General features: G+C 43.5%; 1 protein-coding gene across 4 annotated transcripts in view; it reads left to right on the forward strand.

Moving 5' to 3' along the window:
- Positions 1 to 1,727: 1,727 nt before the first annotated feature.
- Positions 1,728 to 23,344, forward strand: part of TOP3B (DNA topoisomerase III beta) — a 28,782-nt gene continuing 7,165 nt past the window's right edge. The window contains exons 1-15 of one of the 4 annotated variants that reach the window (XM_075898278.2): positions 1,728 to 1,837; positions 2,673 to 2,836; positions 3,687 to 3,818; positions 5,204 to 5,310; positions 10,992 to 11,066; positions 13,535 to 13,731; positions 14,206 to 14,362; positions 16,663 to 16,776; positions 18,891 to 18,981; positions 19,317 to 19,471; positions 19,748 to 19,853; positions 20,725 to 20,871; positions 21,483 to 21,656; positions 22,451 to 22,579; positions 23,070 to 23,219. In XM_075898278.2, coding sequence (XP_075754393.1) covers positions 2,767 to 2,836; positions 3,687 to 3,818; positions 5,204 to 5,310; positions 10,992 to 11,066; positions 13,535 to 13,731; positions 14,206 to 14,362; positions 16,663 to 16,776; positions 18,891 to 18,981; positions 19,317 to 19,471; positions 19,748 to 19,853; positions 20,725 to 20,871; positions 21,483 to 21,656; positions 22,451 to 22,579; positions 23,070 to 23,219 — 1,804 coding nt within the window. In that variant the 5' untranslated portion in view covers positions 1,728 to 1,837; positions 2,673 to 2,766. Of the gene's footprint in view, positions 1,838 to 1,863; positions 2,128 to 2,672; positions 2,837 to 3,684; positions 3,819 to 4,705; positions 4,892 to 5,203; positions 5,311 to 10,991; positions 11,067 to 13,534; positions 13,732 to 14,205; positions 14,363 to 16,662; positions 16,777 to 18,890; positions 18,982 to 19,316; positions 19,472 to 19,747; positions 19,854 to 20,724; positions 20,872 to 21,482; positions 21,657 to 22,450; positions 22,580 to 23,069; positions 23,220 to 23,344 lie in introns of those variants that run through there. The other 3 variants (XM_089775153.1, XM_006110534.4, XM_025180266.3) reach the window with 3 other exon arrangements.

The following is a 23,344-nucleotide window of genomic DNA, read 5'->3' on the forward strand; positions in this document are numbered from 1 at the left end:
GATGTTCAAAAAGCTCCATTTGTGTCAGCAACATTTGGGAGTCATAGTGCCTGATCTTCTGATGCCCTGATTCTCGTGTAGTCATTGTGGGTACAGGCTAAAGTTGAATTAAGCTGCGCTACTTCATCTACGTCAATTGTGTAGTTTAATTCTGAACAGCTTAACTCAGCTTTAGGCACAGTCTACACAGCAAGAAGTCGAAGGAAGAACACTCTTACTCCAACTTTCCTTACCCCTCATGAAATGAGGGTTACAGAGTCAGAGTAAGAAATCCTCCAGCATTATTATTTAGAAATATAGGCTTGTAGAGTAGATGTGCTCTGTGTTATTTCAGAATAACATAATTTATTCTGAAATAACACTGCTGTGTAGACGCACCCTGTGAGTGCAACATAAACCTCCTTTGGTCTTTGTGCTGGTGTAAACTGTTCAAGGTTCAGGGCAATGAAAAATCCAATCCATCTTGTAGAGAGGGCTTCTGTGGCTGCCCGTGTCATAAGCACTGTGTCCATAAGACCTACTCAGATGCATGTTAGATGATCTGGGCAATCCCCCTGGAGCAAGCCTCACTCTGCTTCACCCTACCCTACGCCTGCACCCCACCCTTTCCCCACCGCCTTGCCCATAGACTACTCCCCCAACAAGGCCAACTGGGTGATTACTAGGGAGCCTGGCTCAGGGTAGCAGCACGGGGTTGGTCTCCTGTCTCCCAGCAGCCTGTTCTGCTCCATTCTACCACCCTTTCCCGGTCCACTGTGCTCTGCTTCACTTCGGTGGTGAGAAGTGTTGCACCCTGAGGCCAAGGTGCTCTGCTTCCTGCTGCCACAGTGAAGTGGATCACAGCAGGTTGGGCAAGAGTGTGAGGGCAGGGTGGGTGGAGCAGAGTAGGTTGCCAGGTTGCTCCAGCTCCTTCCACCATAGTGAATGAGAGGGCACCTTGACTGCCACCCTGCACTAGGTCCTCCCTCCACAGGTAATCCCCGAGGCCACCCTGGACAGGACAGCTCTGTCTGAAAATATTTATCTCTACATCCGCAGCTGCAGATACCTGAGTATATTAAATAGATAATTGCAAATCTGCAGGATTTCTAGATACAACTTTTGTATCTGTATCCACAAAAATGAGCTGCAGATATCCACATTCACATCTACAGATGTAGAAACCTGTAGATATAAAGCAGATATCTGCTGACATAAAGGGTACTAACCGTCTCCCCACTGGGAGGGGCAGGACCTGGGCCAGTGAAGAAAAGCATTTCTCTGGGGGGCAAAGATCAGGACAAATGGAGGATAGCCTCTGACTGAGCACAGAGCCAATGAGTGGAAGCATCACCCTGAGGACAAAGGGTGGGCGCCAACTGGAGAAGAAACGGCTCTCTAAAGGCAGAGGGAAAGCCAGTGGGCATCTCCCTTAGGGCAAGAGCCAAGAGCAACAGGAGGACAGCATCTCTCAGAGGAAGGCGGCAGACCAGTGAGTGAACAGCATCTCCCTATGGGCATAGGACCAGTGGGCAGACAGCATGTCTCAGGGCAGGGGCAGGCAAAATAAAGCCCACAGGCCAGATCAGACCTACTAAATCTCTGCATCCAGCCCAAGGGAGTCTTTCCCGGGCACCCTGCCTGCCAGCCTGCTCCTGCGCACTGCTCAGCGCAGCTCTGAGCCCTGCACGCCCAGAGAAATGGGGAGAGACGCTGCACGCACAGCTCCTCCCACTGGCAGGGGGCGGGGCCAATGGGCAGCTCTCTCCTCCGAGCGCCTTTGCCCATCTCCCGGACGGGCTTCCGGCGCAGTGACCCGGAAGTGGAAGCGGGGCTCAATGGCGGCGCGCGGGGGCTGGTGAGCGGGCCGCTGCGGGGGGCGCTTTCTGGGCCCGGGGGCTAGCGGCGAGGCCCGGCTCTTCCCCGGCGGCACGCGGGCCCCGTTGCGGGGCCGGTGTCCCGGGTGGGCGCAGGGAACCTGCCCCCAGGCCGGGCAGCTGGGTCCTGACCGGGCTCGCGCCTGCGGTGAGAGCGGGCCGGGCACCGCGCTCCCTGGGCGGCGCCGGGTCTGCGGGATCGGGGCCTGGCAGCGGGCAGACCGGAAGCCGCCTGCGGGGCGCGCGAGGGCTGCAGTCGCTTTGCCATGAAGTGAACCGGCTTCCTGTGGACTTAGCGGGGTGGGGAAATCCGGAATCGCTCCGGGGTTTCAGGCTGAATCGGCGCAGGACGGCGGGAATCGTTCTGGGGTTTAGATAGCGGGGAAGAGGGGGCTGGGGATGGGAGAGCCGCTTAGTTGGCTTTGGACTTGGAAAAACAGCAAGAACGCTAGTTCCCATTCTGGATCAGCCATCCTGGAAAGCTGCATTTGATGGGCGGGTAAAATAAACCATTTTTTCCCAGTCACTGAAAAGAATTCTTCAAAGGAGTCACTGGCTGGTAAATTATAGTAGCTTTCATCCTGGAGTGAATTGTTATAGCCAAGCTATAAACCACTGCGTGTAATGGAAATGCTGATACAGCTTGTATCCATAGGACCACCTAAACACGATGACAGCAGAACGGAATAGTTGTTTGAAAATGATTAAGTGACAGGAAAATGTGTATTGTTGGCATACACATATAACATTTTGTATCCCATTTTTTTCTACACATGATTTCATTTAAACTCAAGCTGTTTTTCCCCCTCTTTTTAGGCAGAAAGATAATACAGTGAGAACAAAGTGAAGTTTATGCTAGGCTAAAATCCCTTGATTAAGTCTTCCAGCCCTTTGAACTCCATAACTAAAAATGAAGACGGTGTTTATGGTTGCAGAGAAGCCTTCTCTGGCTCAGTCTATTGCCAAGATCCTCTCAAGAGGTAAGACAGAAAGCTTGCTAATCTCTTCAGTCTTTTTTGTTTCTCTTAGAAAGGGTATGTTTGTACTGTAAGAAATAAATTTATTAAAACACATATGTGTATCTCTTTGTTTGGAAGTAAAGCAATTTACTAATTGCTGCATATTACAAAGACTACTAGATTTCAAGGAAGGTGGAAGCTAAAAAAAAACCCTACTATTTGGATGCAGATGTTAATCTGAGCTGCCAGCTGCAGATGAAACTGGATGACATTCAGCATTTAAAAGGTTGTCAATAGAACTCTCCTCCATCTTTCCTTTTGCTGCTGCTTAGTTGACTGGGTTTTTCTTGCTTGGAAAACCAACAAGAATGCTACTTTCCTTTCTGAGTCATCCAACCTGTAAAGTTGCATTTATTGGTGGGAAATTTTTCAACAATTTGAAACAAAGTATAAACCTGTGTGCCAGGAGACTGATTTTGTTACTTAATATAATGTTTTTACTGTTCTATTGTACTGTTCAGAGATTCTAAGTAAGTAGTAGATCCCTTGCTCTGAGGTTTTTCTGGCTTAGAGGCATGAGCTGGTATAGTACAGCTCTCTATATATAATGCAGAGTGTGTTCATTATACTTTGTGTTGATCCACAGGATAAGTTTGGGACATGTTAAATGGAAGGTTGTTGCAAATATATAGTGAGATGTTAATAATGGCCCAAATGAGGGAGTTCGCAAGAGAGAAACTTGTGTAGAGAATAGAAGGGGGTTCAGGAAAATCTGGAGATACAGAGGAAAGACAGAGTTTCATGATGCAAGAAACAAGATTACTTTCAGTATTTTAATGTCTGTTCATATTTATTTTATTTTTTTGTACAGGAAACATGTCTTCTCATAAAGGGCTGAATGGGGCATGCTCTGTTCATGAGTACACTGGATCATTTATGGGGCAGAGTGTCCACTTCAAGATGACATCTGTGTGTGGCCATGTGATGACTCTGGATTTCATAGGTATTGTCTATTTGTTGTCTGTTTGATTTTGAGCAGTTTGCAACTTTTTTAAAAAAAAAAACAGCACTGATGCAAAATTAACTGTGATTAGTAAAATCAGAGTCACTGCTTCACTGTAAATTGGATAAGAGAAAGGAGTTAAGTCAAAGTATAGTCTTCAGATTAAGACATTGTCTAGATTAGGAAGCTCTAAGTTTCATTCCTGATATTGCAACAGACTGTGTGATCTAGGGCAGTGTTCTCATCCAGGTGTCTTGATCCTCGGTGTAGGGAGGGACAGGGGCGCAGCAGGTTCCAGAGACATCCAAGCTGGGCCAGCATTAGACTTTCTGGGGCTCAGGGCAGAAAGCTGAAACCCTACTACTGCATAGTGCTGAAGCCCAAGGCCTTGAACCCTGCCACCGATGCTGAAGCCAAAGCCTGAGCAACTTAGCTTCATGGAGCCCCATGCAATTGCCCTACTTGCCTAATGCCAGCCTTGGCATTTATATGCAGAAAACCAGTTGTTGTGGCACAGGAGGACTATGGAGTTTTTATAGCATGTTTGGGGAAGAGAAGGGGATCAGAAAGAAAAAAGTTTAGAACATCAGATTTTAGGGCAAATCACTTATCTTCTCTGTGCTTTCATTATTTTATCTGCAAATGGGGAGATGAGTCTAAATTTTCTAATGTTTTCAAATACTAAGATTCTTGGATGCAAAATATTATTAAAAGGGCCTGGTGTAAAAATGTGATGGAATATTCAAAGAGGTATGTAATGGCTTAAGTGCATGACTAGGAACTCCTTGGATTTTAATGTTGCCTCTCACTGACTGTGACATAGAGATTGTCATTTGACAACTGTTTTTCCATCTGTAAAATGAAGATAATACTTAACTACCTCACAGGTGTTATGAGGAGTAAATAGTATGCACAGTGCTTTGAAGATGTCCGACAGTATGTTAGTGCTAACAGTTACAATCAAGAATGACTGAGATATGGAAAACAAAAGAAACAATATAATGGAGCCCAACAGATTATACAGGAGAAACAATGAAACTGACTATTTATAAAGGACTGTAAAAATGCTCAAAGTGAGTAAGTTGCAGAAATAGAGGAACATAACTTTTTTTAACTCCTCCCTCTAATGTTTCAGTTATAGTTACTTGTCACAAAACAAATTTCCTTTAGAAATGTGTTTTTGTTGCTATCCCTTTAAAATATGACTGATCTCAATATAAATCAAAGTTAGAGGCCATTGCAGCACTTGGTGGAGAAGAATGAAGCACTGAACTTTCTAAAAGAATGCCATTTCTATAGTCAGCATACTATGATTAGCTTTGCAAGCTATGTCTTTGTACAATAAATGTTTTATTTAAGGTATTTAGAACTGTTTCCCATTTCAGGAAAATATAACAATTGGGACAAAGTGGATCCAGCAGAGCTTTTTAGCAAAGCCCCTACAGAAAAGAAAGAAGCTAACCCCAAATTGACTATGGTGAAATTTTTACAGGTATTCTTTGAGATGTATTTTAAACTGTTTTGGGATTTTTTTTCAAATGGTTAGTGTTCTCTTTAACTACAAGCCTGACTAAATGGACTCTTGTACATTTCAAAGGAGGTATGCGGAAGTGCCTATCGACCTGTCGTGTAGGCAATGGAAATTCCATCAACAACTTGACTAGTAAATTAGTCGTTCGTTAACATCCCTAGATCACGGTGCATAATCAGCTCCACATGAGCTCCCATGTGGTGCTGTGGCCACAAGGGCTAATGCAGTCTGTGGATGAATAATAAATGGAATCTCAAGCAGGAGTAGAAAAATCATCTTCCTTATTTGGCACTAATGCAATTACTGCTGGAATACTGTTTCCAGTTGCAGTGTGCACAGTTCAAGAGGGATGTAAAATCTCATTTAGTTGAGTAACCGGTTAAACATATTGTTTAACCAGTTAATCAATTAAAGGGGAACAAGCTCGGATGGGGGTCTCCAGCCCAGTTGGACCACTTTCCCACCATTCCTCCCACTAGTGTTGCCAGATGGTTGAACTAAAAATACTGAAAACACCTTCCCCCCTCTACCCTCCCCAAAAAAACTACTGAGGAAAAAATTCTGTTGGGGAAGGGGAGGAGACCAAAGTTGTTGAGCAAAAAAAATTAAATAATAAAACAGCATTAAACATCATGGCCCCTTTCAGAGTGAGTGCAGAATTAGAATAGAGATAGGAACAGGGGAGCGATTGAGCACTAAGACCCAGGGAAGGCGTTGCTTCCCCTTGGTCTTTAGGCTTTTTGCCGGCAACCATTTTGTGTTCTTGTTCAAGTCAGAACTTAACTTCCCTATGGAACCAGGTAAGCATGAGGTCTGGGGACAAGGGGCTGGGGCTGGGCCCAGGTGTTAGGGTTGCCAAGTGTCCGGTATTTTCACCTCCTGTCCAGGAAAAAAAATCAGAAAATACCGGACATTTTAGGTGTCTGGTATTTTCTGAATTTTTTTTACCGTACAGGAGGCGAAAATACTGGACTGTCAGGGTCAATACCGGACACCTGGCAACCCTACCTCCCACTGCGTGGGAACAGAGCTAGCTTTTAAGCCAGCTTCTCCCAAACACCGGCTCCCTCAGAGCTACCTCCCCTCCCATGCTGCTGCATCTGTATCAGAAGCAGCAGCAGAGGGGTTGAAGGCAGGATCCAGTGCTCGTGTTTAACCAGTTAACTAATGAAACAGGATTTTACATTCCTTAAGGGAGACTGTGGTATTGATACTCTTTAAATAACCTTGTACTGAAACTCCATTTTCCACCAGGAATCCCAATTTGAAAAACTCTCGTCTCCTTTGTGAAATTTATATCCTATAGGGTAAAAATACACAAAAGATGGATTTCGTGGTCTGTGATGCACTTTTCATGGCTGTGAATTTGGTAAAACCCTAATTATATCATGGATCAATGCTCTGACATCAGTAACCAGCCTACAAGTATAACCCCACCTTGGCTTCCCCTAGCAGTTTCTTTCTTTTAAATAATCTCAAGATTTATGTTTCTGTAATAGTTAAATTCTCTTTCCTAATCCAAGCAACCTGTTTCCTCCAAACAGTTTCCCAGTGTGCCTTCTATTTTAGAGGGGAGGGCATCCATTGCTCCACAGCATCTTTCTTGTGTGCTGCCCCTCAGTTTCCAGATAGCCTTCACTTCAGATCCTGTGCACTCTTTTTTCCGTTTTCTCAATCTATGGTAATTCATGGTTATGTGTGTGTCTATCAGTCAGACTGGGTGGGAGCGGATGTCTCTTTTCAGTTTCAAGTTGTTTTAGGGCTTTCCCATTAACTTTAATTGTCCACTGTTGTCTTTTCTTGACTGGACAATGCTATGTGTTTCCCTTGACAGGCTCCATCCCTGTCCCTCTCAGCGGTATGATGAGGCAATGATGCTATACTTGAACTATAGTTACAGTTACAACTTTCTCCACACGTGTTAGGGATGTTAAAAATTGTGTAATAGAGTAACCATGTAACTGCTGAAAATCTCATGCTGCAGGCTCTGCAGCATGAAGCTTAGCTTTATCCTGCAGAGCCGGCAGCAAAGTCACCCCAGAAGCGTGGCTACCAGCTCCTACCAGCCTGACTCCCAGATTAGAGGCTTCACTGTGGCAGTAAAGCCAGGAGTGGAGTGGGCAGCCCTCGTCTGTCTGGCTCTCCTTGCTGAAGCGAAGCCTCCTCACCATCGGTCAGCCTTTGCCCAGCCAGTTCCTAGGAAGGTGGCTTTGCTTCCCTGCCACAGTGAAGCCATCTTCCTGGGAGCTGGCAGAATGTAACCAATATTATTAACTGATAAGCATCAGCTTATTGGCTATGCGGTTAATTGGTTATACTCTGATATCTCTAATATGTATACAGGTTATAGTTATGAACAGGGCTCGCCAAGTGGCAGCGAGCTCTGCTCGCCAAGCGGCAGCAAGCCCTGCTCGCCAGCCGTGTGGTTTGGCACGCTGCGCATGTGCAGACCACGCTGCGCGGCTGCGCCAGCTTGTAATCTCGCCGCGGGCAAGTAGATTACACTAATTGTCGAGCCCTGGTTATGAATATACACCTATAGCTCATAGTGACCATCAGGTCTAGGATATTATAAGCTTTCATAAAAAAAAACCTTACTTGACATAGTTGTATACACAGTACCCAGTTGACTCAGTTCCTTATTCTTTGGGATTCTCCCTGTCTTCATCTTGAGGCATCTGACTCCTGACTAGGGATGTAAAATCGGTTAACCGGTTAAACATAATGATTAACCACTTAACTGATTAAAGGGAGGGGGTAAGGAGGCTTCTCCTGGTCAGCTGGGCTGGAGTGACACACCCCTTCCTGCTGTGGTCAGGGACTCCTCCAGCCAGCCAGAGCAGCCCCTCAACCCGTGGCAGGCAGGGAGCTGCTCCAGCACCCACTGGTTAACTAGAACCATTAAGCCTCACCGGTTAACCATACACATCCCTAATCCTGACTGTCACACAATGTTCTCTGCATCCCATATCTTGGGAGCATTGCCTTTCAGTGTGCTAGAATATCTTCTGGGAAGAGAGAGATGACTGTGCTTCCAAATCTGGGGCTATGGCTACTGTAACGAGCTTGCCCTGTACTGAATGGTAAATTGTTGGCTTGGGCTAAAGCAGCCCCCCATACAATGAAGAGGACGCACCGCAGGCATAGGGATTTGAACAGCTAGTTGACTACCCGATAAGCAAATGCTTATCAGGTAGTCAAGTAGTGACTTGACTAGTTGCTTCCCCCTCCCTTGCTACCTCCATCAGAGAGAGACAGTGTGGGGGTGGAGAGCCGGAGTCAGTACTCGGGGGAGCCTCCATGCTCTTAATACATTTAAAAGACAGTCACAGCAAGGGCTGGAGGGACCAGGCATGAGCAGGACCCCCACTGTGCCTCTGCCTTTTAAATATATTAAGAGCCTGGCAGCTCTTAATATATTTGAAAGGCAGGGTTAGCTCCTGGGGCCGGGTGCTAACCCTGCTGTGGCTCTGCAGTTTCCACCCTTATGGACTAATCAAGTAGTCAATGGAAATTCCATCAACTACTCTTTAGCTGATTAAATGCAATTTAACATTCCCTATGCAGGCAGAGGAGCTCCAGCCCACCTGCCCCATTTAAGTGGTTAACTGATTAAATGGGATTTTACATCCGGAACTGTGGCATAGCACTATTTGTGCAGATGCTTTAAGCTGAGGAGAGAGAGCTTTCCAGTCGACTTAATTACTCTAATCCAATTACTCTAATCCCTGCAAGCAGTGGTGGTTATGTCAAAGGGAGAATCTCTCTCACTGACAGCAGTGTCCACACTGGTATTTACATTGGTGCAACTTAAGTTGCTAAGGGAGGTGGCATATTCATAGCCCTAAACAACATCACTTACACTAACGTGAGCTGTAGTGTAGCTTTAGCCTCAGTCATTTTCACTACAGGAGGCAGCTCTTTGTTATCTACCAGGCCTTTTCTCTTTTATTGTTTTAAGTGGCTGTTTGGTTAGTGCTAAGTTTTTGACCCACTCGATTCAATTTTGCTGTTGCCTTCAGAATTTGACCTTTGATGTGTCACTAATTACAACAGGCACACAATTCACTCTATTTGTAGTATGCACATGCCCTGGAAAGTGAGATGTTTATTAAAGCTAGTTATGTCCTTTATCACTCCCCACAAATGCAATATCCAGAAGGCAGCTGTATTGCTATGTGGGCAGCAGTTCTTTTACAAAATAAATTGTAACAATTAACACTTCTGCCCTTCTGAGGGTTGAGTGCTTTTTCAAGTAATGAATTAAGGCAGTGGTCCCCAACCTTTTGCGGTGGCCAGGGGCGCTGCCGTGCATGTGCCACGCGGCCAGGGCCCGGGGCGCAAGAATGGCTTGGCCGACCCTGGTCACTCGGCAGGCATCATGTTGGGGACCACTGAATTAAGGACTGTGACTTCCTTGTGAGATAATGTAGTAGTATCCCAGTTTTTAAAATGTGAAAACTAAACACAGAAAGGTTAAAGCTCTAGCTCAGGAATGGGCAATAATTTTTGACCAGGGGTCACTTCAGAAATTTTTGAAGTAGCTCCTGGCTGCTCCAAAAGGGCTTGCACTTGCTCAGGTGCGAGTTGGTGGGGCCAGGACTCTTCCGAGTTTCCCCACCCACAGGCCCTGATTGGTCTGAGGATGGGGGAATATGATAAGTCTTTGTCTCCCACACAGAGAGAACTGCCAGCTGTTCAGAACAGCTGGCAGTTTCCTCTAGGTACCCATGCCCCTGGTGGTGGGAGGAGTCTTAGCTCCCAACCCCTGCCCCAGGTCAATCACAACCTAGAGGAGGGGGAGTACATGAAGTCTCTAGCTCCCTGCTCCCACAGCTGGAGGTTAACTTTAAGTGCCAAGTCCCTTGCAGAGCAGGAGAAGACTTAGTGTGTTTCCCCTGCCCCCAAACCCTGATTGGCCTGGGGGTAGGAGGGAGTACATGAAGTCTATTGCTCTCTGTCCTCTGGCGTCCAGGGTTGACACATGTGCTCTCCTGTACCTAGGCTCTGATTGGTCTGGGGGCGGGGGAGATCCAGCCTCTAGAGGCCCTTTTGCCCATCCCTGGTCTAGCCCAAGATTATACACCCTGTTGCAGAGCTAGGAATAGACTCCAGATGTAATGAAGCTGTTGAAGTGTGCAGTCATTGAGAAATGCCAAATAAATAATAGTGATAGAAATGTAGCCGTGTTAGTCTGGTGTAGCTGAAACAAAAGACAGGACTATGTAGCACTTGTTAGTCTTTAAAGTGCTACATAGTCCTGTATTTTGTTTCAAATAAATAATAGGTCTTTGCTCTGAAATTTTTCTGGTTTAAAGGCATGAGTAATCACAGTACAATCATACATCAGTGTGTGTTCATACTAGCAGTATTAATTCACAGAACAAGGTGGGGGTTTTTTAAGACCGATTTTTGAAAAAGGAGAGGAAGATGGGTGATCCCAGATTTCCTGGCTCCCGGTCCCATTCTTTCACTACTGTACTCCTTTTCCCCTCTCCTACACCGCTTCTGAACCTCAAAGTGTCTTTTTCATAACTCATTTGAAATTTGAGTTCACAAATGTGGAAGATAAATAAACACTGAAAGTTAAGAACAGAAGGTAGTTTCTTGTCTATTGTTGGAAAACTTTAATTTTTTTATAGGTGGAAGGAAGAGGCTGTGACCACGTTGTTTTGTGGTTGGATTGTGATAAGGAGGGGGAAAACATCTGTTTTGAGGTAAGATTTCCATTACTATTTTATTATAAAACTATAACACATGTAGTTTTACTATTCATTGTGTTACTGGCCCATTTCTAGTTGTGAATATGTACTAATGGCTACACAAATTGGACTGGTAGATTTTTAAGTCATGGAGTAACTTGGTGAATAACTGGGACTTTCAACCTCTAGGGCACTAGCTGAAAATCATAAATCTGTCTCGTAGCTTTTGTATATGTGGTGAAGGTCCTTGTACATCTCTCAGTTGAAAGAGTTGTATTATTGTCTTTGTAAAAACTTTGCCACCTCAATGCTCTGTTAATTGGGAAGGTAGACATTTTAGTAGAGGCCACCTTACAGTGCACAAGAGGATATCATTTTGCAGGCTTACATCTGTATCTATCCCACAGCTATAATTAACACTACATTAGGGGATTTTGTTATGTTTTATTTAATGGGTTAAATAAACTTAAGTGTTCATCTAGGGATGTCAACATGTCGACGACTATATGATTAACCAATAAGCTTGGGCTTATCAGTTAATCCTGTTGACTACATGTATTTCCCGCTCCCCCTCCTTCCCCCCCCCCCCCCCCCGCTTGCTGCCTGTGTATTAGAGATGGGAAGGGGGGCAGACAGTGCCTGTGCAGAGGGGGGGGAAATCCAGCTTTTAAGACGGCTCCCTACCTTTCCATCCCTGTGCTGCTGCCTCTGATAGAGAGGCAGCAGTGCAGAGGGTGACCAAAGCAGGCAGGAGCTGATATGTGTGGGGAGCCGTCTTTTGTGATAGCTCTGTGCGTGCGCTGGCTCCGCTGACCTGCTTGCTCCCTGGCTTGCTGCTGCCTCTCTAACAGGCTGCAGTGGGAGCAGGCAGGAATCAGTTCTGGGGGGAGCCAATTTAAAAGCCGGTTCCCACCAGTACCAGCTCGATGGTGCCACGTGCCCCCTCCCAAGTTGCTGCCTCAATGAGAGGCAGCAGCATGAGGGAGGAGGGGACAAGGAAGGCTACCACAAAGCAGCCTCTGTCCACAAGGAGTCTGAGCTCCCCATGTATGGGCTACTGCTGAAAAGCAGCCTCTGTCCATGGGGAGCTCAGACCCCCTGTGGTCAGGGGCTGCTGCCGCCACCCTGTGCTGTTGCTTTAGAGCAGGGGTCTCCAAACTTTTCAGCCCGAGGGCCGCATTAACTATCAAACAGCAGTTCGGGGGCCGACTACACACTTGAGGTCCAAATAAAAAACAATCAAAACATGGATGTTGTTTTTAATTATTTATTTAATATTATTTTATTCAGTTATTATTTAATAACACATTCATACACTACACATGAACACCTGTATTAGTGTGAATGGTGAAATTGTTTCCTGGATGCCAAAATAGCAGACATTTCTGGCTTTAGATTTGTTGTCCCTAACATCAACAGTGACCTGAGATTATCATCGGACAAGTTTGTTCTCAAATTGTTCTTCACGTATTTCATTCTTGAAAATGTTTGTTCACACAGGTATGTTGTTCCAAAGATTGAAAGGTACCTTGATGCAAAAGTTTTGACATTAGGAAAGTCTTCCTTGGGCAAAAACTGGTAAAAACCCACCAGTCCTATTTTGAACTTGTCCCTAAGGAGGTCATTTGCTTGCAACTCAATGACTTCCAGCTGCAGTTCATCTGGGCAACTGGCCACATCTGCTTCAAATGGGTTTTGAAACAATCTCACTTCTTCTGCCTTTGAATCCAAAAAGGTCTCCACGGGCCGGATGAGAGGGCCTCGCGGGCCGCATCCGGCCCCCGGGCCGTAGTTTGGAGACCCCTGCTTTAGAGGATCAGGCAAGAACCAGTCTACATGAAAAACTAGTTTTAAATTGTCTCCCCTCGCAGATCAGCTCCCACCTACTACCTGAAAGAGAGGCAGCATGGTGAGATGGTAGGGGTTCCCCAGAAGTGGGTTTGAGAATGCACTGGCTGCCAGGCTGCCTCCGGGGACTATTAAGTAGTCATGTAACCACTAACATTTAATATAACTACATGACTATTCAATTACTTGCTATTTAACATTCCTATGTTCATCTGCAGCTTTATTTAAACTGTCATAATGACTGAATTGTCTTTGAAGCCTTATGAGGTGTTTTCTGATTGAAGCTGGTAAATTGGTTGCAAGGTGGTGCTGTGAACTCTGCCAAGTAAAATCCCATGGGTGTGGGTTTTGGGGTTTTTTTTGCACTTGTCTAGTAATATTACTTCACTGTCATCATCAGTTGCCAGTTCTAGTAAATAGGTGCTTATGATCTGCTTGTTTCTAAAATGTATATGGGAAATATTGCTTTTGCCTGTCTATTAATGGAAAACTTAAACTTTCCTCCTACCCTCATTGGTAGGTGGAAAGTGGTAGTTTATTTGCTATTGTTCTGTGTAATCTTTACTCTAGAGATGCACAGACTCTAAAACCCTTGCCCTCCTATGACTATTAACACACGCTTCGGTTTCCATTAGGTTCTTGATGCTGTTCTTCCTGTTATGAATAAACCTCGTGGCACTGAAAGGACAATATACAGAGCAAAGTTCAGTTCCATTACTGACACAGACATCTGCAATGCCATGAACTCCTTGGGAGAACCCAATCACAATGAGGCTCTGTCAGTGGACGCCCGCCAGGAGCTGGATCTGAGAATTGGCTGTGCATTTACAAGGTAACAAAGAGAATTTTTCTTGTGCTGATATATGCATAAACTAGGTAAACAACTAATAGCTTTTTTAATTAAAACTGTAATCTGAATTTTCTTTTTATTTTAACTTTTTTTGTGAAATACGTTAATTGCATTTTTGGGAAAGAGTGCCACTGATTTGTCCATTGCAGTTCTGATATGTATCTTCTCCAGCTAAGATGTCTTCCTGAACCATGCTCAAAAATGTTGTATACTCTGTCTTCTATCTCAATTCTGCTTCCCAGTTTTTTGAAGAGGTAACAGGATCCTATGTGGAAGGATTGTTATTTATTACATGGACTGTTGATTATTTTGGTGACTCTTGAAAAAATATTTCAAGGTCTGAGTGATTAATTAGAGCATTGACATGTATGTAAGTTTATGAAAATGTTCCCTTTGAAGGGATTAGAATTAACATGTAAAAATTTTAAACAGTGTTGTCTGTATGTTGTCTATTAGGTTTCAGACTAAATACTTTCAGGGAAAATATGGCAATTTAGACAGCTCTCTCATCTCCTTTGGGCCATGTCAGACCCCGACACTTGGATTCTGTGTAGAAAGGCATGATAAAATCCAGTCTTTCAAACCTGAAACTTATTGGGTGCTGCAAGCCAAGGTAATTTTTTACGCCATTCATAGTTGTCTGATTTGTTTGTATATATGAAATATAGTGCACATTTTATCAGTAAAATTAATTTTATTTTGCCTCTCTGTATTAACTTATAAACTTGCAACAGCTCTCTAGAATTCAGATAGGCTGTTAATTACAGGCAAAAGAACTGATGGATTTTTATTCATTTTATATGTATATGATCACTCTTCATTAAACATACATGTCAGTTTTAAATAAACTGTGTATATAATCACTTCAATCAGCCTTCTTGAATCCTAGCAGTCTAAACTCAGATTCAGCCAAAATGATCACTCAAAATGGGTTACTTCAGAAAAGTGGAGCCCCTACACTGATTCTCTACTTAAAGTCAATATAAGATATAATTAGCCTGCCAAACACATAGTGCTGAGCCCAGGAGTTCTGAAGCAAAGTGTAACACTCAGGCCAAGTCTATACTAGACCCAGAAGGTTGGCTTAAAGTACGCAAGTCTAGCAACATAAATGCTGTACCATGAGTTGATGTACCTTAAGCTGAGCTTGGAGCCATCTTCACAACAGGAAGTCAGTAGGAGCAAACGCTCTCTCAGGCTTCCCTTACTCATGAATCAAGGGTACCAGCGCCAACCGGGCGCACCCTCAGCATTCAATTTAGCAGATCTTTATTAGACCTGCTAAATCTAACACTGGAAGATTGATCTCTGGCAGGCAAGTAGAAATGCGGCCTCAGTATGCTAATTTCTAGGTGAGTTCTGTGACTACTTTGGCAGCTCTCACCAGTTTCACTAGTCTTGTTGGTGTTGAAGCTCTGAGAAGTAACCAAAGTTGCAGTTGTATTTGTGTGTACACAGGCTTCTTTAAACAAATAGTGCAGGTTGGACATCCCTGGTCCAGCACCCTGGGGACCTGATTGGTCCCTAATGAGGGATTTATTGGACCAGAGGATGTCCCCTTGTCACTGGCCTCCCAGCCTGCTGCCTCTTCCTGCTGTCAGCCTAGCCAGGGAGGCCTGGCCTGGGGGATTCATGGCTACCTCATACTCCACTGCTGCCTAGCGCAGCTGAGAACCCCTGGGACTCCCCAGCTGCCACCAGCCTCACTTCAGCTAGGGATCCCCAGGGCCAATGCTCAGCGGCTACTTCTGTTGCCAGTGCAGCTGAGAATCCCCAGCCCTGGGGATTCCCAGTAGCTGCCAGCCCTGGTGCTTCTTGGGATCAGGGATCTCTGTCTGCCACCAGCCCTGGTGCTGCTGACATGTCTGAAGATCACTGCTGCTGACTCTGCTGCTGCCAACTGGCCAGGGATTCTTGGGGCAGAGCTCCCTGGCCAATGCTGGTCCCTCTGCTGCTGATATGTCTGGGGATCCCTGGACGGGGGCTCCCCAGTGGCTGCTTGTTGGATGTTGCTGGACCAAAGATCCCCAGCATGCAACAGAACCACACATGTTGCTGGATCAAAGAGACTCAGATTTGGGAGGTTGAACCTGTAGCAAGATAATGAAAAGGTGAAAGCTAATAGTCTATTGGCTTTTTATCAAAGTTCTAATATGTGTCAGTTCATGTTGCCTTTGCCAGGCCTCAGTCCTGCATGATCCACTTCTGAATATCAATATAAAATACTGATTTCTGTTCTCAGAGAGGCTAAGATTATTAGCATCTTTACCAGGATGGTAACTGATGCTTATTCTTAGGATCAGGATTTTAAACCTGAATTGTATTAGTCATACCCATCTAAAATAGTGACAAATGATATCAGGTTGCACCTCGTCGAGCACTCTAGCATTGGTGGCTCCTTCATCCATAGGCCCTGTGGCTCCACAGACTATGCAGCCCTGTGGGCTCTGCTGCCCCACCAGCCCATGAACTCTCTTGTCCCGCTGGCCAGCTCTACTGTCAGCCACCAGTAAACTGTCACTGGGGCTCTCTGGTCCAGCAACATCCATGGTCCTGCTAGACCATGGATATTGCTGGACTGGAGAGTCCCGGGCCACAGAGGTTCAACCTGTAGTTTTCTCTATTTAGAAACTATTCTGATTTATCAATTGCCTATCCCATGCCATTCTAAATATCCACAGTCATGAAGGAACTTTAAATCTGTAGTTCAGTATTTCAGTTATTTGACTACTCTGCAAGAGCAATAAAATCTATCAACCAGACCCTGAATCTCCAGCTAGGCCATCTGCAATCCTGGTCCTAATCCAAATCAGATGTCCATGCCAAAGGGACTGTGCCTGGCAGTTGTTAATGCTTGAGTGTCAGTCAGGACTTGAATCTAGGTTGCTTGTATTTATTTATTTTTTCCTCTAGGTGAACCATGAAAAAGAAAGTTCTCTCACATTGGAATGGGATAGAGTGAGGGTGTTTGACCGGGAGATTGCTCAAATGTTTCTAAACATAACAAAGATGGAAAGGGATACAAAGGTAAGTACAAGTAAAGGCATGTATCATATGGCTTAGGTACTAAATATTTTTTGTTGGTATACAGTAGTTTTAATTCTGAAATAGAAAAAAGGTAGTCAATAAAATGTTAACTTTGTCTTGATTTTTAGTTCCATTTACTGTGCATACTGAATGAAAGAGATCTCTGTAGTTCACGTTGTTTTAGTGTTATAGGCATATAGTCTTTTCAGTAAAATCCCTTTTCCAATAGCGCCTAGCACATGGGTAGGACTCTTAGGTGCTGCAATAATATAAATAATATAGACTTGGGGAGCTGACATCACTCATGGTACAAGGCTGCTTCCTTTAGACAAGAAGTCTGTATTACTAAACATGATGAGGAATACTGTGTAGGTGTTGCTGAATATTTCCCAGCAGACGGGTTCTAAATCTGAAATTAATTTATATGGCAGTATTCCTGCAGTGAAATTCTTGGTCAGGTGTACATTTAGGGATTCTAGTTTCTGGGGTTGGTTTTTAGGCTTTTTAAAATTTTACATAGATGTCCAAAAATTGGGAGGGTTTCCAGGTTCTCTTCGTAAACAGTAGTCTCTTTGTAAATGTTTCCTGCCATGCTTTAACATAGTACTGTTTCAAACAGCACTGTATTAAAGTGTATGGGAACCTTTTGTGTGCAGTAGCAGAGCCTACACGGACCACTTAATGTGCTTAAATTAGTGTGTTTTAGAAATCACACCCAGGAGTCTTTATTACTGCGTGGACAAGCTTTTACGTACAAATAGTAATTTCTGGTGGTTTTCTAGTGTTTATTGGATAAAGACCTGGGTTTTTTTGTTTGTTTGTTTGTTTTTGGTATAGTGGGTATTTCTTGTGAAAACTTAGAATCAGACTTATATACATAGTATGGTATAATCTGTATAGCCAATTAACTGCCAGTTCCATTTTATACAGGACTTGTTTGACTTAAGTACAGGCAGTCCCCGACTTACGCGGATCCGACTTATGTCGGATCCGCACTTACGAACGGGGCTTTCTCGCCCCGGAGGTCGAGGTGGCGGATTGCTGCCTGTGAGCTCCGGGGCGAGAGAGCCCCGTTCGTAAGCTGCTCCCAGTGCCCCTGGTCTGCTGGAGACGGTCTCCAGCAGACCAGGGGCACCGGGACTGAAGCCGCAGTGGACCCTGGGGCAGAGCAGCTGGGGCGCTGCCGATTGGTCCTGCAGCGCCGCTCTGGGCACTACTGGACCAACCCGGCAGCACCCCAGCTGCTCTGCCCCAGGTCCTGATTCAGCCGCTGCTGGTCAGTTTCAGCAGTGGCTGAATCAGGACGCCTGAGGCAGAGCAGCTGGGGTGCTGCTGGGTTGCTCCAGTAGCGCCGAGGAGCGGTGCTACTGGAACAACCCAGCAGCACCCCAGCTGCTCTGCCCCAGGCGTCCCCAAGTCAGCCGCTGCTGAAACTGACCAGCGCTGACTACAGGAAGCCCGAGGCAGAGTTGCTCTGCCCCAGGCTTCCTGGAATCAGCCGCTGATCAGTTTCAGCAGCAGCTGACTTGGGGACGCTTAGGGTTCTTAAGTTGAATCTGTATGTAAGTCAGAACTGGCGGTCAGTTTCAGCAGCGGCTGAATCTGGACGCCAGTTCCGACTTACATACAGATTCAACTTAAGAACAAACCTACAGTCCCTATCTTGTACGTAACCCGGGGATTGCCTGTACATCTAGATTGGTTGAAGCATTTAAACATGTGGATTATTATAGTTAAGACTGATACTTGGATTAAGGATTGAGTTGTCAACTGCACTGAAGTGTCATGCAGCTGTGGGGATGAGAGGTAAAGAAGACAGCAAGCTACTTCTCCCCATTCCCCAACCTTTGGGCTAAATTGGCTCAGAGGACCCTAGGAACAGGTTTTCACCTTTTACTAAAACTTCCCTAATCACATGTCCTTGAAATAAGAAATATTATGCAGCTATGGAACACAAAATGGATAATACAAGCCTGTGTAGTACTGCTAGATGTATTATGAAACTTATACTAGTATCATTCACCATACAGAATCAGGACTTACTGGAGAAATGCTGTTCTGGTTTTTTTGTTTGTTTGTTTGTTTGTTTTGGTTTTTTGTTTTTGTTTTTTAAGGTAGAATCTGTGAGTAAGAAGGAGAAAGCCAAACAGAGACCTCTGGCACTGAACACGGTGGAAATGTTAAAAGTTGCCAGTTCTGCTTTGGGTATGTAAATAATGTGGAGATATCAACATTTCAGTTTTCAAACTGTTCTCAACAGAAAATGTGTTGCATTCTGACGCATCTCATGAAACAAATGAAGGCTGTTTATCATTGCAGGCAAGTTATTACTGGCTACACTGTAAAATATAATTGTGCTAGCAAAGCAGAGAATTTGTCAGAAGTGAAGTGTCCAGTATAGTAATAGATTCTGATCATGAAATACTTTTGTAGAAAATACACACGCCTTAAGACTGCATTTAAGACCTGTCAGTGGGAAACCTTTGTGGCGACAGAGATTAAATCTTCTACATAGCTCCATGACTTTTTTTTTCCCCCAGGAATGGGTCCACAACATGCTATGCAAATAGCAGAACGACTTTATACTCAGGGTTATATTAGCTACCCTCGAACAGAAACAACCCACTATCCAGAAAACTTTGACTTGAAAGCATCTTTGAGACAACAGACTAATAATCCTTACTGGGCAGAAACAGTAAGTATATGAAGCAAAATTTAAAATGCTTTATAAGTTCTTTCTTGGCCGGTGTTCTAGAAAAAACAGTATCAAGAAATCCATGCTCTCAAATACCAGAAACATCTCTTAAGATCTGTTTGTATATTGATCTCCATAGTCAATATACAATTTTCTAACTATTCATTTTCTGTGGTTTGTGTTATGGATTTGATCTGAAAAGAAAAGCATATTAATCTGTAGAGAGATTTGATGTGGTGTTAATTTTTTTTGCTTTCTCTTTTTCATTTTGTGTAGGTAAAGGCATTGCTGTCAGAAGGAATTAATCGTCCAAGGAAAGGCCATGATGCAGGGGACCATCCTCCAATTACTCCAATGAGAGCTGCAACAGAAGCAGAACTAGGTATACCCAACTCTCGTCTTAAAAAATCTGCTGTATGCAAGAGGATTGGGTACCTGAGGGGTGTGTTAGAGCCCGTTTGGAAACCCCAACTGGTATTTTCATAAAAAACTGAGTTACTAACTGTTACTGGTGTAACCAATAAAATAAGCAAAAGCACCAGAACTCCTGAAAAGTTGAAGTAGAAGTATAAGGAACACTAGATTAATGTACAGAAAACTACATTACATTAATGTTGAAAATTGACTTAACCTTCTTGGCATTATGAGTTTCAGAGATAAAGATGAAATACAATTCTTGTGCCTGTGTATTATAATACATTGATTGCCCACTGATCTTAAAGGTATGCTGTAGAACCAAAGCTCAACAAAAGGAGTTTAGAATAGAATGTGGTGTTGAAGTTTGAATTTATTTTCTTTGGGACTGTAAGTGAATTATTTAGTAAAGTAACTGACATTTTTGCATTTTCTATCATTTGTCTTTTTTATTTAAATTAATATTTGCCTTCCTGTACACTCTGATCTCTCAGTTGTACTCATAACAAAATTAGCCCACAAGATAGCACAACTAACATTCTTTACTCGAGAGTTTTGACAACAGTTTTGCACAAGTTTCCCTTTGCTTGACCTATGCTTAATTTATTCCAGTGCTACTAATCTTTCTCTGTCATGAGAACAAAAGTTACTTATAATTTAAATAAATGAAAGGTACTATTGTGCAGAATTAGGGACTTCAAGAAAGACATTAAAGGGAAATAAGTTAATTTTTTAGATTAGTTTTCTATAACTCTGCAAGAAAAACTGTTTTTAACAAGTATTCTGTTGGGCAACCTGTGCTGATTTTATATGGGTAACAAGGTGTTGTGTATCTTCAGGTGGCGATGGATGGCGTTTATATGAATATATCACTAGACATTTCATTGCCACTGTTTGTGCTGATTGCAAATATCTCCAAACCACCATTTCTTTTATTATTGGTCCTGAACATTTTACCTGTGTAGGAAAGATGATTATTTCACCAGGTAAGGAAAACATGGGAACAGCTGTTCGGCTAATTATGACCTTTTCCCTCCGCCTTCAAATAAAAAGTTGAGGAATTGAATTAGAAGCCAGAGTTGTGATGAGGAGGAGGAGGAGGAACTTATGCCTTTGGAGCCATAGTAAAATTTCAGAATTCCTCCAGGACTGATAGTTTAAAAAAAAACAACCAACTTTTGCTTTCATCCCCACACTTGGATTTCTCAGTATGACCCATTTTAAAATTTCTGTCCTTGTGCTCACAATATGCTAAGAAGCATTGCCCCTGCATGCAGGAGGATACACAATCTGTTTTAGATTGCTTGCTTCTTAGTCTGTTTTTATTTGCTAGGCATTAGCATTCCAGAATCAGCCCACAGTGATTGGTGTTGGGTTGTTGGGGAACTCCTTTGAGGTTCAATGTATTATAGTTTTAATGCTCCCAGCTTCGTTTTAAGGAATAAGAGTCTGGCATCCATGATTTTTGTGGCAGTGCAAACTGTCATTGGCAGCCTCTCAGCTTTGACTTTGTGATAAAACTCCAGTTAGAATTAGGAAGTATCTTGCCTAATGAAAGTTGTTGAACTGTTTAGTTTCCATTTGTTTTTATTTACAGGATTCACCGAAATTATGCCCTGGCAAAGCATCCCATTAGAAGAAAACCTCCCCAAATGTGAGAAGGGAGATGTTTTCCCACTCAGTGAAGTAAAACTGCTAGAGAAACAAACCAATCCTCCTGATTACCTGACTGAAGCAGAACTCATCACTTTGATGGAAAAACATGGCATTGGTAGGAACTAGTCTCCCTTACATGATGATGTAGTACTCCTTTCAGAGGGCAAGGTGTTGCTCTAGTTCAGGAATGGGCTTTTAGTATCTGTGTTTGATGGCTCATGCTTCCTCTCAAATCACGCAGCCTTTGGCATCTTTTAGGTAGCCTTCAAGAATCTGACCATACATTTTTCCCTCCTTTTCTCCCATTCTTCTCATTTTCTATTCACTATTGTGACCAAGCAGCACCAAAGAGTATTCTTTGCATAAGCTGTTTGTGTTACTCCTCAGTCAGCAAGAGATTCTATTTGCTCTCTCCCTCCAGGGATTAACTTCTTACCTTTCTGTAGCATGCTTTGTTCATGTGGGATCTGGTATCTTAATATAGCTTATACATTTCAGCATTATATTTATTTAACTTAATTTGTTTCCTAAGTACAGTGACCTGCATAACTCCAGTCCTGCTGCATACCTCCCCTTATTCTAGTGGAGTTTGTCATATATATATTGGCCGACAACATCTGATATGAGGAAGCTGCTGCCATAGTAGTGGTCTCCCTGGAAGCAGTAAAACAGTTAATATGTATTGTGGAATTCTTGTAACTAAAAAGCCATTCCTGCACATTTGAAAAGAATATGACTTGTTGAGCAAGGAGAGAAGTAGCTGAGAAATGGAGAATGATGTAGAAAAATGGGGAGAACTGGATGTTAGCCTATACCATGTGAAAGAGCTAATGTCTGACTTATAAACCAAGGAAGGGGAAGAAAGACAATTATAAAGTTATAATTTAGAATTAATTAATTGTGTGACAGGAACTGATGCAAGTATCCCAGTACACATTAACAACATCTGCCAGCGGAACTACGTCACAGTGGAAAATGGTCGCAGATTAAAACCTACAAACCTTGGCATTGTTCTGGTTCATGGTTACTACAAAATAGGTCAGTTACTGATACTTTATCTTCTGTTATTGTCTTTTCAATTAACTATGTTCCTGGACAGTTCTGGACACCAAGGTATTTTAATTATCATTCACTACCTCAAACTGCAGAACTCATTCTTGTTGTGGAAGTATAGGATTTAGGCTGTGCACAGTTTGTACACCACCACATGTTCACCTCAGTGATATCTGGAGAAAGTCACTTTTCCACTTGGGAGAGAGGAAAAGCATGTCTGAATCTCTAAAGATAGGAGTGTTCATAGAGAAGAAACCAGATAGTGGACCTTGAAAGGCTATTGCCAACTTACATATCACATTTGTCTGAAAATAATGTACTTGTAACATTATTTAAAACTAAAAAATACTTTTTTCAATTGCTTTTTTGTTCATTTGATAGTTTCACTGTCCCTGCTCCATCTTCCCTGCTTGTATTCTTGGTCAATCTCCTTGTTTAATTGCTGCTCTCCGTTCTCTCTCTGGTTTTCTATTAGATGCAGAGCTGGTGCTTCCTACAATCCGCAGTGCAGTAGAGAAGCAACTCAACTTGATAGCTCAAGGCAAAGCCAATTATCATCAGGTTCTGGAGCACACCCTTGATATCTTCAAAAGGAAGTTTCATTATTTTGTTGATTCTATTGCAGGTAAGGCTCCTTTACACCTGAAGTTCTTCAACTCTGGCTACTTGTTGGTTAGGAGTTGAGAAAATCCATTATTCTTTAGGAGACTTTCTAGGGACTAGGCCTGTCTTTGGTACACAATGACCTTG

Source organism: Pelodiscus sinensis, chromosome Z (genome assembly GCF_052426305.1).
Source record: "Pelodiscus sinensis isolate ZL-2025 chromosome Z, ASM5242630v1, whole genome shotgun sequence".
Taxonomy (NCBI): Eukaryota; Metazoa; Chordata; order Testudines; family Trionychidae; genus Pelodiscus; species Pelodiscus sinensis.